Here is a 15,431-nt window from a genome sequence, read left to right on the forward strand (position 1 = left end):
TCATTGCTGTGTTATCCCTCTAGTCCTGAGGTACCCAAGAAGTTCATCCCCTTTACCTTTGTAAGAGTCTCCATATTTTTTTTAAAATAATGAACACCAAAAGTATTTATCCCAACCTTCATTCATTTTTAAAAAAAGCTTAGCCTAATATAATCCAGCATGGCAGTTCAGAGGGTTAGGCTTCCATATTTAGTATGGGCAATGTGTCAAAAACGGTCTCCTAGTGGAAGAGACTTCTACAAAGCTGACCACTTGCCTTCTCAAGGAGTGTGCCTTAAAGGATGGCAAATGTCTGTGATCATGACCTTTCTTTGGTCTGTAGAGACTGTTTACATGCTCTGTAGCATATCTACAACCAGAAAAATCAATGATTTCAGACAGAGAAAGTATCTTTTGTCCTTAATTAACCTTTTTCATTCATTGAGGCTTTTTGTTTATTTAAGTTTACTAAGGACCTAGAAGTATGTGGAATATAGAGTCCAGAGAAAGATAAAGACATTTTGACCACCTAAATGAAACATAGCCATAAATATATAAAAATCAGTACACTATGAATTAAGATATACTAAATTCCTGTAGTCAGCTTAGTGTGGGCTGTGGGATAGTGTCTCATACTTAGATTGGGTCTTCCTATCTCAATTTATCCAATCTAGAACCTCACTCACAGACATGCCCAGAAGTTTACCTCACTGGTGATTCTAGATCCTGTCCAGCTGACAGTTAATATGGACCACCATGGTGACCATTTCAAAAATTCTAAGGCATAGTAAGTGATGTAGATCTTTTGAGATGTAATGTAGACTTTGAGAAAGGAAATACTTTCTTTAGGTTAATAACTATGGCTGATGCATGGGGAAGCAATGAGACTATAGTAAGTACAGATGAGGGAAGCTGTTTAGGGATGTAGTAGGCTTTCCTATAAAAACAGAGCGCACAGACACACACCACACACACACACACACACACACACACACACACACACACACCACATGTAAGTATTACTCATATATGCACACTTTCAATAACTTGTCTCAAGAGAGATTTGACATAATTGTGCCTGAAATTTACATACACAGATAAATAAAGAGAGGGGGACTGGAAGGTGGAAAGAAGTGGCAGGAAAGACATACAGAAAGAGAGAGATTATATTATATTAGAGTCAGAAGTTCTCTTGAAGACCTCAATCATAAAGGCCTTTAGATGATTGGACTAGGACCATCCAGATGGTGAAGAATTATCTGTTTCAGTCAATGAGTACTAAATATTAATTGCATCTAAGATACTATCAGAGGCTCATGTTGAACCAATCATGTGGTCACTACATCCTAGTCAGGTCCACAAATAACATTAAACCTCCTAATGGCTCAATTTATTGTAAAGCAAATGTGAAAAAGTTTGGTTTGGATTCTTGGTCAGTGAAAATGCAGAGGAGTGGTAGATTCATATTGACCAGAATGTGCAAAGCTTTTTTTTCTACTGTAGGAGTGCAGACAGAAGAAAAAGAGACAAATTACCTTCATATTTCTGAGTCAACACGATGAGTAGATGATGTGGTTCATTAATGGAAAAGAATGAATTGATAGTAAAAGAGAGTGCAGGAAAGTATAAATAAAAGTGTTAATTATTAACACTCTATGAGAAGGTATATAGCATGTACACACAAAATACTAGGTTCAATATGCACCACTGAAAATAAATATTTTACTAGGCATCACAGACCTCAGGTGAGTCTCAATGTGGAACACCCCCCAACCAAGTAGCTAATCTTAGAGTCAGAGAATAGGATAATAACCCAACTCCTATGAATGTACAAATGCCCTTCCAATAGATGATCTTTTTCAATAAAAACTCTCTGGCAATGTATTTTTATATTTCATAAAAATATATATTCTGCTTCTCTTTTATTTTGTTTCATAAAGCTATTCTAATACAAACCAGCATGCCATATGTAATGTTGAAATCATGCATTTTCCTGACCTTTTCCTTACACTGCAATGCCTCCTTACATCCTCTGTTAAATATTCAGAGCCTACTGAATCTATGCTTTAGACAGTGTTTTAGTTAGGGTTGATATTGCTGTGAAGAGACACCATGACCATGGCAACTCTTTTTTTTCTTTATTAAGAGATTTTCTACTCACTCCACATACTATCCACAGATCCCCCCTTCCCTTCTCCCACCCAAAACCCTCTTTCCCAAGCCACCCCGCATCCCCACATCCTCCAAATCTAGGTCTCCCATGGGAAGTCAGCAGAGCCCAGCACATTGAGCCTAGGCAGTCCAAGCCCCTTCCCACTGCACCAAGGCTGTGCAAGGTGTCACACCACATGCACCGGTTTCCAGAAGCCTGCCCATAGACCAGGGACAGATCCCGATCCCCCTGCCTGGGTGCCTCGCAAACAGTTCGAGCCAAAAAACCATCTAGAGGGTCTAGTACAGTCCTATGGGGGCTCCACAGTCACCAGTCCATAGTTCATGGGCTTCCACTAGTGTGGCTGGTCATCTCTGCACGTCCTTTCATCATGATCTCGATGTCCCTCGCCTGCAGTATCTCTCCTCTCTCTCATCAATTGGATTCCTGGAGCTTAGCCTGGTGCCTGGACGTGGATCTCTGTATCTGCTTCCATCAGTCACTGGACAAAGGCTCTATGATGACAGCTCGGTTATTTGCTAGGGTGGTCACCAGAGTAGACCGGTCCAGGCACCCTCTGGACCCCGGGCCATGACAACTCTTATGAATAAAATGCTTAATTGGGGTTGTTTGCTTACAGTTTCAGAGGTTCAGTCCACTGTCATCATGATGGAGAGCATGGCAGTGTGCAGGAAGAAATGGTGCTGGAGAAATAGCTGAGAGTCTTTCGTCTTGCAGGCAACAGGAATTTGACTCAACACTAGGCAGTCTCCTGAGCATAGGAATCCTCAAAGTCCATCCCCACAGTGACACACTTCCTCCACCAGGCCATTACCTCTCCAACAAAGCCACACCTCCTAATAGTGCCAATCTCTATGGCATTATGGGGCCCAATTACCTTCAAACTACCACATTTTACTCCCTGAGGCCCATAAGCTTGTAACAATATCATAATACAAAATGCGTTTAGTTCAGCTTCAGAATCTCCATAGTTAATAACAGTTCCAAACTTGTTTCAAAGTCCAAAGTCTCTTTTGAGACTCATGCAATCTCTTAACTACAGTCCCCTGTAAAATCAAAATCAAAAACAGATCACACACTTCCAACCAATAATGGCACAGGATATGCATTGCCATTCCAAGACACAGGGAGAATAATGAGGAAATACCGGAGCAAAGTAAGACAGAAAAACAGCTGTGCAAACTTCAAACTTTGCATCTCCATTTCTGATGTCAAAATGCTCTTCAGATCTTCGATTCTGTTCAGGTTTGACTTCGCAATACTTCTTTCTCTTGCGCTGATTCCACTCCCTGTTAGCATCTGTCCTCAGCCGATATCCCATGACTCTGGCATTTCTAACATTTTGGGGTCTCCAAGGCAATCTAGGCTTTAACTTCACAGCTTCACATAATAGCCTCAGATACCCCTGACACATGTCTGGCCTCAGCAGCTTTATTCCATAACTCCTTTCTTCTATCCTTAACTCTAAAGCCAGGACCATGTGGCCAAAGATGCCAGGTTCTTCTGCTTGTTGGGATTGGAACATGGCCCTCTTATTCAATTACATATCCATCAGTTTTCTGTCTTTCACTGCCTAAGCTTGGATGTCCTGAAACTTGATATGTAGACTAGGCTGGCCTTAAACTCAAAGATCTGACAGCTCTGCCTTTCCAGTGCTGGGATCAAAGGTGTTCCCCTACCACACCTGGCTCTAGATTGGAAACTTACCTGGGTGAGATCTTGCCCTGAGGTCACCACTCCCTTTATTCCATGTCTTAATTCATTTATCTCCTTGAACATAGGATTTAGCTCCATTCTACTACCTGGTGCTCTTTTTCTCCTCAAAATTTACATTTTATAATTTACCCTGCTCAGTTTACTCCTTTTCATCATAAATATTCATTAGAGTTACCACTAATAACCACATGACAGAATCTATACTAGGCTGTTTTGAGATTTCTTTTGCCAACAGAATTAATCCAAAACTCTCACTTTAGCCTCAGACAGACTCTTAGGACAAGGGCAAAAAGCAGCTACTTTATTCACTAAAATATCACAAGACCACTCTCTAGGCCACATACTAATATTTTTCTCTTCTGTAACCTCTTGAGCAAGACCCCACAGTTCATCAAATCACATTCAACACCACTGTCTTCCATACTCTTACTAGTATGGCCCATTAGGCAGTGCTTAAAGCATTCCATTGCTTTCATAACCCAAAGTCCAAAAGTCCAAGTTCCTCCAAAGAAACATATGGTCCAGCCTATCACAAAAATGCTCCAGTCCTTGGTACCAAGTTCTTAGTTAGAGTTTCTGTTGCTGTGAAGAGACACCATGACCATGGCAACTTTTAAAAAGAAAACATTTAATTGGGGTGGCTTGCTTATAGTTTCAGAGGTTCAGTCCATTTATCATCATGACAGGAAGCATGGCAGTGTGCTGGCAGATATGGGGCTGGAGAAATAGCTGAGAGTCCTACATCTTTTATGCAACAGGAAGTCAACTGGACACTGGGCGGTATCCTGAGCATAGGATTCCTCAAAGCCCACCCCCACAGTGATCCACTTCCTCCAACAAGGCCATACCCACTCTAACAAAGTCACACCTCTTAATAGTACCACTCCCTATTAGATTATGGGGACCAATTACATTCAAACTACCACACAGAGCAAAATTTCTTTTTATCCATTTTGATATTTAATTTTTTTCATTTATTTCAACTTAATGTGCATTAAAGCTGATCTTAGAAGTATGTGAAAATTGGAGAGTAGGGGAAGAGCACAATATTTTTTAACTATCAATGCAAAAATTTGAGCACTGAAAAAAATCAAGGCATGAGTTTGTCAAACAAGCACACTGAGGATTAGGAGGGCTGGTCATCAGATAATGGTACCCTTGGCTTAGGGTAGAGTTACAGTAGTTTTTCTGAAATGCTCAACAATGTATACGCTGGGAGACACAGACTAATCAGAGACTAATACAGATTCATATGAAAGGAACAACGCATTGTGGGTAGTAGTGGCACTGTGTGTGAGAGGGGAGGGTCTTGAGGTAGCAAAGAATGTGGCCTAGGTTAAGGTTTTGAAATAATAGCAAATGATTAATTCCTATAATTCATGTATTTGTATATTCAGAAAAAAATCATGAGAGATGAGAAGCAACCTCATACAGTTTATTTAATTTCATGGTTGTTGATGTATACATAAACTGATTCAGCATTTGAGGCATAGAAATAAAAAGTTAGTGAACAATGGTATCACTTAGGCTTCCCTAGAAAAATGAATATACACACATATAGACACATATGTGTATGTATGTAGATGTATACACAGATACACACATGACAGATTTTTATGGGATTGCTTCATAAAATTTATATACACAAGGACAAACAAGGAGATGGAAAGGGAGAAGAATATATATACATATATATATATGTATATATATATATATATGAGAGAGAGAGAGAGAGAGAGAGAGAGAGAGAGAGAGAGAGAGAGAGAGAGAGAGAATGTGTGTGTAATTTTTTTCTCATGAAATTGCATGACTGGTCACTTAAAATCCACAGGGTAGTTGAAAAGCTAGAATATATTGGTAAGAGTTGATGCTATAACTTGGTGTCAAAACTATGCTGGAGGCAGAAGATTTTCCTCTCAGAGGTCCTAATACTTAAAAACCTTGTGCTGATCAGAAAAAGCTGTTCACATTGAGAGATAATCTGCTTTATTCAGTGAGTAGTAGATGCTAATTACCTCCCCACAACATCCAAGATGTACTTGCACTGGTATTGGGGCACTACATCACAGTCAAGGTGACACAGTAAATTAGCCTTCTTATTGGCACTAGTTATTGTGAAAGAGGTCAGCCTGTAGTAGAGACACTGGCAATGAATAGTAGTAGATCAGTGTTGGTCTTAAATCTACAAACTTTCTGGCAAAGTAGAGCCACAGAAAGGGGAGAGAGAGAGAAGATACACTTATGCTCTGGAAATCAGTGAACTGATGCAATGGAGGGGTCCCTAAGTAAAGGCAGTAAGTTGGGAGAGAAAGATAAGTATGGTCATCAGTAGTATATAGAGGTGAATAAAGATTCTCAGGTGAAGCTTGAGCTCTGGCTTATAGATACAGCACATGGATTCTACCAGGTCCTGGATTCCACTCTCATAATTAAAAACACATATTTCCTAAGGCAGCATATTATTCAGCAATATCTCATTCTCCACATGAAACACTCCTCCTAAAAACAGCCAGTGTTGGCCTCAGATGATTGGAACACATATCTAATGATTGTGAGTATGAAAATCTCATCCAAATTGAAGACTCTACTGCAATAGAACACCTCTAGCAATTTTATTGTCTGCTGCATCTTGTCATTTTCTCTCTAAATGTGCTTGTTCTAACTACAGTTACTATGTACACTTAAGGGCAACTGTTATTGAGAACGGACATGACTTAAAAAATTATGCAGTCAATAGTTTCTACATAGCAATGAATTACTTTACAGTATGAATATAACTGAAAAATAATTTTTAATATTTGATTTTTGGAAATAGTTTTGGTTATACATGAAGTGTATAATTTACTAAGAACATATGATTTACTTTCTGATGTATGAATACTTAACCTGTACATTTACTAACAAACTTCAAGTCTGGTTATGAATTTCAATTATGAATACCCAGTTTCCTTTTAATAATATATCTATGGTATATCGTTACTACATAGCATGTGACAAAATAACAGATTAGAGACATCTCTAAGAAAATGTTTTTTTAACAAAGTGTCTTTTCAAAGCACCCTTAATCTCATTATTCCTGAGGCTGTAGATGAGGGGGTTCAACATGGGGATCACAACTGTGTAAAACAAAGACACTACCTTGTTCTGGTCTGTGGAGTAGCTGGACTTGGGCGTCACATAAATGAATGTGATGGTCCCATAGAAGAGAGTGACTGCAGTAAGGTGGGAGGTGCAGGTGGAGAAGGCTTTCTGGCGGCCCTCAGTGGAGTGCATCTTGAGGGTGGTGATGAGGATGTAGGTGTAGGAAATAGCTATGACAAACACTGTGATCAAAATGACGAAGCCAGAAGAAAATGAATCAAGAACTATGAGGACACTGTCATCAGAACAGGAGAGTTCAACTAAAGGAGCAAAATCACAGAAAAAGTGATTGATTCTATTTGGTCCACAGAAGAGAAAAGAAAAGAAGGAAAGGGTAAAGGAAGAGGCATTAAGAAAACCACCAACATAGGATCCTACAAGCAACTGGATGCAGACTTGTGTGGACATTTTGGTTGAATAAAGCAGTGGGTTGCAAATTGCCATAAAACGATCATAAGCCATGGTGGCCAGAATGAAGGACTCAGTTGATCCAAAGAAAGAAGCTGAGCCAATCTGAATGGCACATCCAAGGTAGGAGATAGTATTTATCTCTATCAGGAAATTGACAAGCATATTGGGAGTGACAGAAGATGAGATGCCTATGTCAACAGAAGCTAAGTGGCTGAGAAAAAAGTACATGGGATGACGGAGCTGAGAAGAGACTCTGATGAGGAGGATGGTGCTGAGGTTCCCAGACAAGGTCACCAGGTAGATGCACAGGATGATGGTGAAGAGGATGACTCTAAGGACTGGGTCATCTGTTAAGCCCAATAAAATGAACTCTGTCACTGCAGTGTGGTTCCCATCCTCCAGGAAAGCCATAGGACAGTGTAGCTGCTGCCAGATCAATGTTGTGGTGAAGACATTACAGGAAGGGACTTATAAATATGTGGCTGCAATTTCAATAACACAGATAGAAATTATCACAAACAAATACATCCTTCAAAACATGTAATTGGGGTGTTACATTGAACTCTCAGTGTTTGTATATTCATGTGCATTGATTATTTAATAAATTTCAAAATGAAATGCTAGACATTTCCTTCAAATAATGTATCTTTAATTTACATTTATGTATATAATAAATCATACCTAAGTGTATTTAAAACTAAACATGTAAACTGTGAGACTTATGAAAATAACAAAGTAATGTCATATATACAGGAAAGTATTCAACTTTACAAATGCAAAATTATGTAATGGAGTCTTCAATAATTTCTGATCTTTAAGAATCTTTTCCAATATTGGCTGTAAAGTAAAAGATAACCATGCTACAATCCACAGAGTCAGAGGTGCTAAATAACAAGGAAGGGTGAGGGAGGATGCATGAATCTCCTTAGGAAGGGGAAATAGAATAGATTTCACAGGTGGACTGTTGGCTGGTGGGGATGGTTATAGGAGAGACCAGATATGGGGCGAGGCAGATGGAGGGAGAGAGTATTGGGAGAGACAACTCGTATTGAGGGAGGGCATTTAAGGGGTGAGGTAGAATCCTAGTGCAAAGGAAACTCTCAGGGATCTACAAGGGTAACACTAGCTGAGATTCCTAGCAATGGAAGATATGGAGTCTGAACAGGCATCTTCTGAAACCAGGCAAGGCTTCTAGTGGAGGGATTGGAACATCAACCCAGCCACAATACCTTCACCTACAGTTTGTCCTGCCTGCAAGACATGCTGGGTAAAGGTGGTGCAGAACTTTTGGGAGTGACCAATCAACAACAGATTGAGACCCATGTTACAAGAGGGAGTTGATGCTTGACACTGCCTGGAGGGCCAGGGACCAGAATATGATACCCAAGAGATCTAGGATAGAACCAAACATGGCTATCAAATAAAAAGTCAATGAAATGACTCCTAATGATACTCTGCTATACTTCTAGACTCAAGCATAGCATAATCATTATCAGAGAGGCTTCATCCAGCCACTGATGGGAGAAGATGCAGAGACCCACAGCCAAATGTTTAGGGGGGCCTAGGAGAATCCTGAGGAAGAGGAGGAGGAAGGATTTCAGGAGTCAGAGGTGTCAAGGACATGACAAGAAAATCCACAGAGTCAACAAACCAGAGCTCATAGGGCCTCACAGAAACTAAACTGACAATGAAGGAGCCGGCATGACTAGGTCTTCTGCATATATGTTATGGTTGTGTAGTTTGATTTTCTTGTGTGACTCCTAACAGTGGGGGCATGGGCTGTCTCTGACTCCTTTGCCTGCTTTTGGGACCTTTTTCCTCCTACTTAGTTGCCTCATCTATCCTTAATATGAGAGGATGTGCCTTTTCTTATTGCAACTTGATATACCATGTTTGGTTGATGGCCCTGTGACTCCTAGCCTTTTCTGAAGGGAAATGGAAGAGGAATGGATATGGAGAGAGAAGTTGCTGGGGGACTGGGAAGATAGGATTGAGGGGAATCTGTGATCAGGATGTAATATATGGAAGGATTTTAAAAAAAGAATCCTTTCCAATTTACCTGTATGGGATTTAATAAATTATTTGGCACCCTACTGTAATTTCCATGGAATAACGTTAGTATTCTTTTTGTTTCAGTTTTATGGTTGATAAAATGTGTGACTTTAAAATGTTAATTAACTCAACATTCCATAAGAAGCACTAGAATGAGGATATGAACTACAGGCAGAGTGAATTCAGTCTGCTCTCATTATACTGTGTTTGAAGAGTGACAATAAAGTGAAGAGTGCATGTTAATTTGGGAAAGACAGCCGGTCAGCTCCTCAGTATAAGCAAGAGTTCTATGGTTAGGGACATGCATTATCTAGACTATTAGATACCATTGCCTTAAGGCCAATCTTTACAGTGAGAGATAAAATTTCTTGCAAGAACTGGGAAAAATAGAAAAGAACTCACATTGAAATTATAAATGCAAGGATCTACTGTAAATTTATTTAACCCTGACTAACTAAACCATTGCTTCATCAAGTCATTTTCACCATCAATCTAATCACTTACAAATATTTTAGTACCCTTCATAATCTTAGTATGTGCTTATTCACACACTCACCAAATCCTCCCCTAACATAATGATATTTTCTAGCTGGAGGACAATGAATGAAATAATGTGATTGTTAACAGACAACAAGGGGTAAATATTTGACCTGAAATATTAAGTTTCCCAGGTTTGCTCAGCTAGAAGCCAGGTGATTCTCATATATTAAGACTTTTAGCCTTACGTTCCTGTATTTGTCTATAGTTCCTGGAACCTTTGATGCTAGAACATTCAGCCAATAAACAAATGCTGTATTTCCATGAGATAATTGCCATGAAATTGCCAACCTATTGAATTTGCTAGCATTTTTCTTGAGTTTTTTTTTCTTACAAGCCATTAGAGACAACATGGGCTCCTCCTCTTCTAAGTGTAAAGATAAATAAGAAAACTTTGAGAGCTAAGTTCTATGCCTAATTATTCACAAGAATTTGACTATGAAAATATAAGTTGATTCAGTTAATTTATTCTTGATTATATCTGACTTGTTTCTCAACTACAACTTAGAATTATATATACATTTTCAAAGAACAAAGTATTCCACAATGGTAGAGGGAAATCAATACACTCACCTTTTGAAATAAGGATTCATTCTAAAGTAGAAAGTTAAGATAATTATAATATATTTTTATAGTATCCTAGCTGTCTCCCACAACCATTGTTTACCATTACAAATAAGTCTCTGAAGAGCCTGGGGATTCCCCTGTGAATCCAAGTCCCGAGGGACCATTATCTCAGGTGAAAATGAGTAATTCATTACATATGAACACAATCTTCAAGGAGTCTATCTGGATTTTTTCTTTATGTGGGAATTGGTGTACTTTCATTTGATAATTAATGGAAGTATATGATAACAAAATTGCCTCAAGTAAATGTTGGTTTTAGGTTAATTTTATATTTCTTTTTAGTCAATACTGAGATAAAATGTACAACTTTGGCTTCTTTCATTCAATATCTTTTGATTTGTGTAAATACTTTGTAGCGAGTGATGTAATACTGTAGATGTAACCAACTGTCTTATTAAATAAGAAACACAGAACCAATGCAAAGAAGAAAGCCAAGAGATCAGAGCTAAGAGCCTTACCCGTCTGCTGCAGCTAGCCTCTTCAGCCAAGAGACCTACTTCCTATGTTTTTGTCTATATAGACTTTCTGTTCTACCTTCTCATTGGTTGTAAACCCAACCACATGACTGCCTCATCACTGCCTGTCTGTACAGACCTCCAGGTCTTCTATGGTTGGTATTGAGATTAAAGGCATATGTCTCCAATGCTGGCTGTATTCTTGAACACACAGAGATCTACCTAGCTCTGCCTACCAAGTGCTGGAATTAAAGGCATGCACCACCACCGCCCAGCTTTTGCTATGGCTCTAATAGCTCTGACCCCCAGGCAACTTTATTTATTAACATACAAATCACATTTTAGTACAAATAAAATATCACTATATAATACACTTCCTTAGGTACCTTGAGAAATATGGTGAGGGAGGAGATGTATAGTTGATTTTAAAAAACAATTATTTAAGAAACATAAATCTCACAGTCAAAGATATAAAATATTGTTATGCAGAAAACTGTGAATAAAAAGATACATAGCTGATCCTCAAGTAAGAATTGGTATCTCATAATTCCCACCTCAAGCAGATTTTAGCTTTTATTTTGTGATGGAGGATGGTAGAAACATTGTTCTTCAGTTTCATGACCCAGTCTGACTCCTGCTAATCTTAATTTAATCAGTCATTCATGCTACCTTTGATGCCCCCTTGATGCAAATGGCTGAACACTGAGCACTAGACAACTTTCAAAACTCCACTGCCCAAGCTCTCTTGTTCACTGTCCAATTCCCTAAGTATAGCAAGGACCATGAAAGAACACTTGAACCTATGTTAGCACATTCTTCTTCAAGAGAGTCTTAGGGCTATTAGGCAGGCTGTTCCTCTGTTTTATGACTACTGGAAATACAGTCTAAAAATCAAAGATGAAAGTTCTCTTCAAAGAGAAATGTCTGCTGTAAGTGCTGTCCTGGTGAACTTTTTAGTTATGAAGCTCTATATGAATTCTTTTTTCATTTTCTGTTATTGCATACATTTTAGCTGTCTGTTACCTTTTCAGTAAAGTTGTATATGTTATTAAGTTTTATATCTTACATCTTAGTGTTTCTCTTGTATGGTGCCATTGGTTTTTCTGTTCAGTATCCTGGGTTTCCATTCAGTGGGTCAATATATTTTCTTTGTGCTTGACAAGGATAATTGAGACTTATCAAGTAATTTACTAAATTAGTCCTGATATACCACTTGTTACTGACTGTATTAGTTCTAAGTTCAAGGACTGAGTTTCCTTATACAAATATGGTTGCAACCTGTTCAAGGCTTGTTTGTAGTTTCTCTATATTTGAGTATATGTGTGATGCCTATTTGTTATATTTCTCTCTAGGATATGATGAGTTTATGATACTTGCTCCTTTCACCTTAAATTTAACTCATTTAAAGCGTTTTTTTCTGAATTGTGAAATTTTCTCACTAAAAAGAGAAGTGTATTTCTTATTATAGGGCAATGGAATCATAGAATTTTCTCTCCTACTTTTATATGGGTTCCAGGAAATGTACTCAAGTCTTCAGGGTTTTAACCTGATAACCTTTAATCTGCTATTTTATGTCTCACTGATACACTACACTACACACACACACACACACACACACACACACACACACGTGCACACACACATCATATATATTATGTTGATATATTTTTACACATATATAATACATATTATATATATTTTAGATCTAGTTCCCTGACTTGTCACTTTCTGAGTATACTTACAGAATATTTAGTTTGTAAGCTTTAATTTAAAATTGAAGATATACTTAACATTTTATCATTTGTATCTGTATGTGTACTACAAAGTTGATTAAAGCAAACAGCACTATAATTATTTCAAGCAAAACCTCAAAGCACATGAATACAATATTGCATTCATGCAACTAACTCATTTAGATACTATCTTATTTGACACGTTCCTCACATTTGTTGTGGAATATTAGTTTAAGATGTATTACACTCATTTATGCTATGGAATATCTGTTTAATAATGCAAAGATGTGTTGTATTCTTTTATGTTGCATTTGTTTAACCCCGTAAAGCTGTGTTACTTTGCCTGCCTAAAACACCCAATTGATCTAATAAACAGATGAACAGCTAATAGCTAGGGAGGAGAAAGGATAGGCAGGGCTGGCAGGCAGAGAGAATAAACAGGAGAAATCTAGATAAGAGGGAGGAGTGAGAAAAGGAGGAGAGGAGGACACCAGGGATAAGTCACCCAGCCACCCAGGAAGTAAGAAGGAAAGAAAGTTATATAGAATAAAGAAAGATAAAAAGTTTAGAGGCAAAACATAGTTAAAGAGAAACAGGATAATTTAAGTTAGAAAACCTGGATAGAAACAAGCCAAGCTAAGGCCAGAATAAGGTAAGAATAACTCTCCATGTAATTATTTGGGAGCTAGGAGGTGGTACTCAAAAAAAATCCAACTACATTTTGGTGTACTAACATGGGACTCCAATATCCACCTAGGGCCTGAGAAAGCTGAAAAAAAAAGAAAGAAAAGAAAAAGAACACAGCTCCTTTTTTTTTCTTTATCAAGTCTTCAAAAAAATTAACGCATTTTATTTGATCCAATATTGGTAGTGGGAGTCTGCACCGGGTATTTCCAGGTTCTTTTTTCCTCTTTATTATTATTATTTTTAATTTTTTATTATTAAGAAATTTTCTATTCATTTTACATACCTACCACAGATCCTCCTCTCCTCCCTCCTCCCATCCCCAGCCTTCTCCTGCAACTCATCCCCCCATTCCCACCTCCTTCAAGGCAAGGCCTCCCATGGGGAGTCAGCAGAGCCTGGTACATTCATGTGAAGAAGGTCTAAGCCCCTCCCCCTGTGCCAAGGCTGTGTAAAGTGTCGCACCATAGGCACTGGGCTCCAAAAAGCCTACTCATGCACCAGGGATATATCCTGATCCCACTGCCAGGGGGCCCCTTAAACAAGCTAAACAACTGTCTCACCTATGCAGAGGGCCTCATCCAGTCCCATGGGGGCTCCACAGCTATTGGTCCACTGTTCATGAGTTCCCACTATTTTGTATTGGTTGTCTCTGTATGTTTCCCCATCATGATCTTGATGTCCCTTGCTCATAGAATCCCTCCTCTCTCTTCCACTGAAATCCTGGAGCTCGGCCTGGTGCTTGGCTGTGGATCTCTGCATCTGCTTCTGTCAGTTACTGGATGAAGGTTCCCCAGTTTGCTCATGGCGATCTCATCTACTTCTCCTTCACAGGGTGATCCATGCATCCCTCTTAGGGTCCTCCTTGTTAGCTAGCTTCTCTGGAGCTGAGAACACAACTCCTTTAACAGGTGCTGCTGTAAAGCCAGCAGCACTAAATAGAAATAGCAAGCTCAGTAAAACTGCTTGTGGCAGCATAGGCACCGGCTTCCTAAACTTAGGAAGGTTGAATGCAGTTCTTGGTTATGGGCCTGCAACCTTTAGGCTTGGCTCTCAAAGACCTGAGAAGTGGGAGGAACCAGCTACCAAAGCCATGACAGAGGTCCTAGCTGGCCACTTAGCAGTTTAAAGGTTCATACACTCAAAAAAGACTAGAGATATGCAGTAAACGAGGTCTAGATGAAAAAACTTCTAAACAGGTTGTGGTGTGTTTAAAAAATGTGTATAGGCTTAATAAAGAAAATAGAAAGGATATAAACAGTCATAGGAAGAAAGAAATAGTTTAAAAATAATAAAGTATAGTCTTTGAAGAGAGAGTAAAAGTAATAATGAAAATACACAGGGATTCGAGATCCTATATAGTATTGTGTTGATTTTGAATTTTTTGATTACTGATAAGCAAATGACAGCTGCTGAGTGGCATGGGATTGAAAGAGGGATGGCTGAAATAAACTATCCTATATACTTTAGTAATGCCTTAACTTTAAAATGGAAGTAAAAAAAATGTATTTGTCAAATGAAAGTAAAAAATACTGTGGGGAAGAGGTTATGCTTTATTTCCACAGGAACAAGAGGCTGTGGATTCCTTCAGGATTAATATGGATCAAGTTTGATCAGGCGAGACCTCCTGAATCTTGACAGATAATTTATATCAACAAAAGTTTACAGCTGATCTTTCCAGAACTTGACCATTATCTCGATTTTCTCAGCAACCCCTAAAGATGCCTTGACCCACAGACAACAGGAAGCAGTCTAGAGAACATGACACCCACACTCCCAAGAGGTGGGATAGGTGATTGTTGGTTATTTGGTGGGTTATGGATGTTTGTTATCATTAGGGGAATAGAGGATAAAAAGTCAGCTATTAATCTCAGCTATTTTGTATTGGTATAGGTTTTGGTATATTGATACAAACTTAAATTT

The 15,431-nt window shown here is 38.6% G+C and overlaps 1 protein-coding gene across 1 annotated transcript; it reads right to left on the reverse strand.

Annotated features, from left to right (window-relative positions):
• Positions 1-6,886: 6,886 nt before the first annotated feature.
• LOC131900352 (olfactory receptor 5P79-like) lies at positions 6,887-7,832 on the reverse strand. Its single transcript, XM_059251620.1, has one exon. It carries the CDS (start codon positions 7,829-7,831, stop codon positions 6,887-6,889), a length of 945 nt encoding a protein of 314 aa, XP_059107603.1. The 5' UTR covers position 7,832.
• Positions 7,833-15,431: the final 7,599 nt, after the last annotated feature.

The sequence above is a fragment of the Peromyscus eremicus genome, chromosome 1 (genome assembly GCF_949786415.1).
Source record: "Peromyscus eremicus chromosome 1, PerEre_H2_v1, whole genome shotgun sequence".
Lineage (NCBI taxonomy): Eukaryota > Metazoa > Chordata > Mammalia > Rodentia > Cricetidae > Peromyscus > Peromyscus eremicus.

Bases quoted from the DNA above. Each gene is read 5' to 3' on its own strand.
- LOC131900352 (XM_059251620.1), bottom strand. From the start codon at position 7,831: ATGGCTTTCCTGGAGGATGGGAACCACACTGCAGTGACAGAGTTCATT.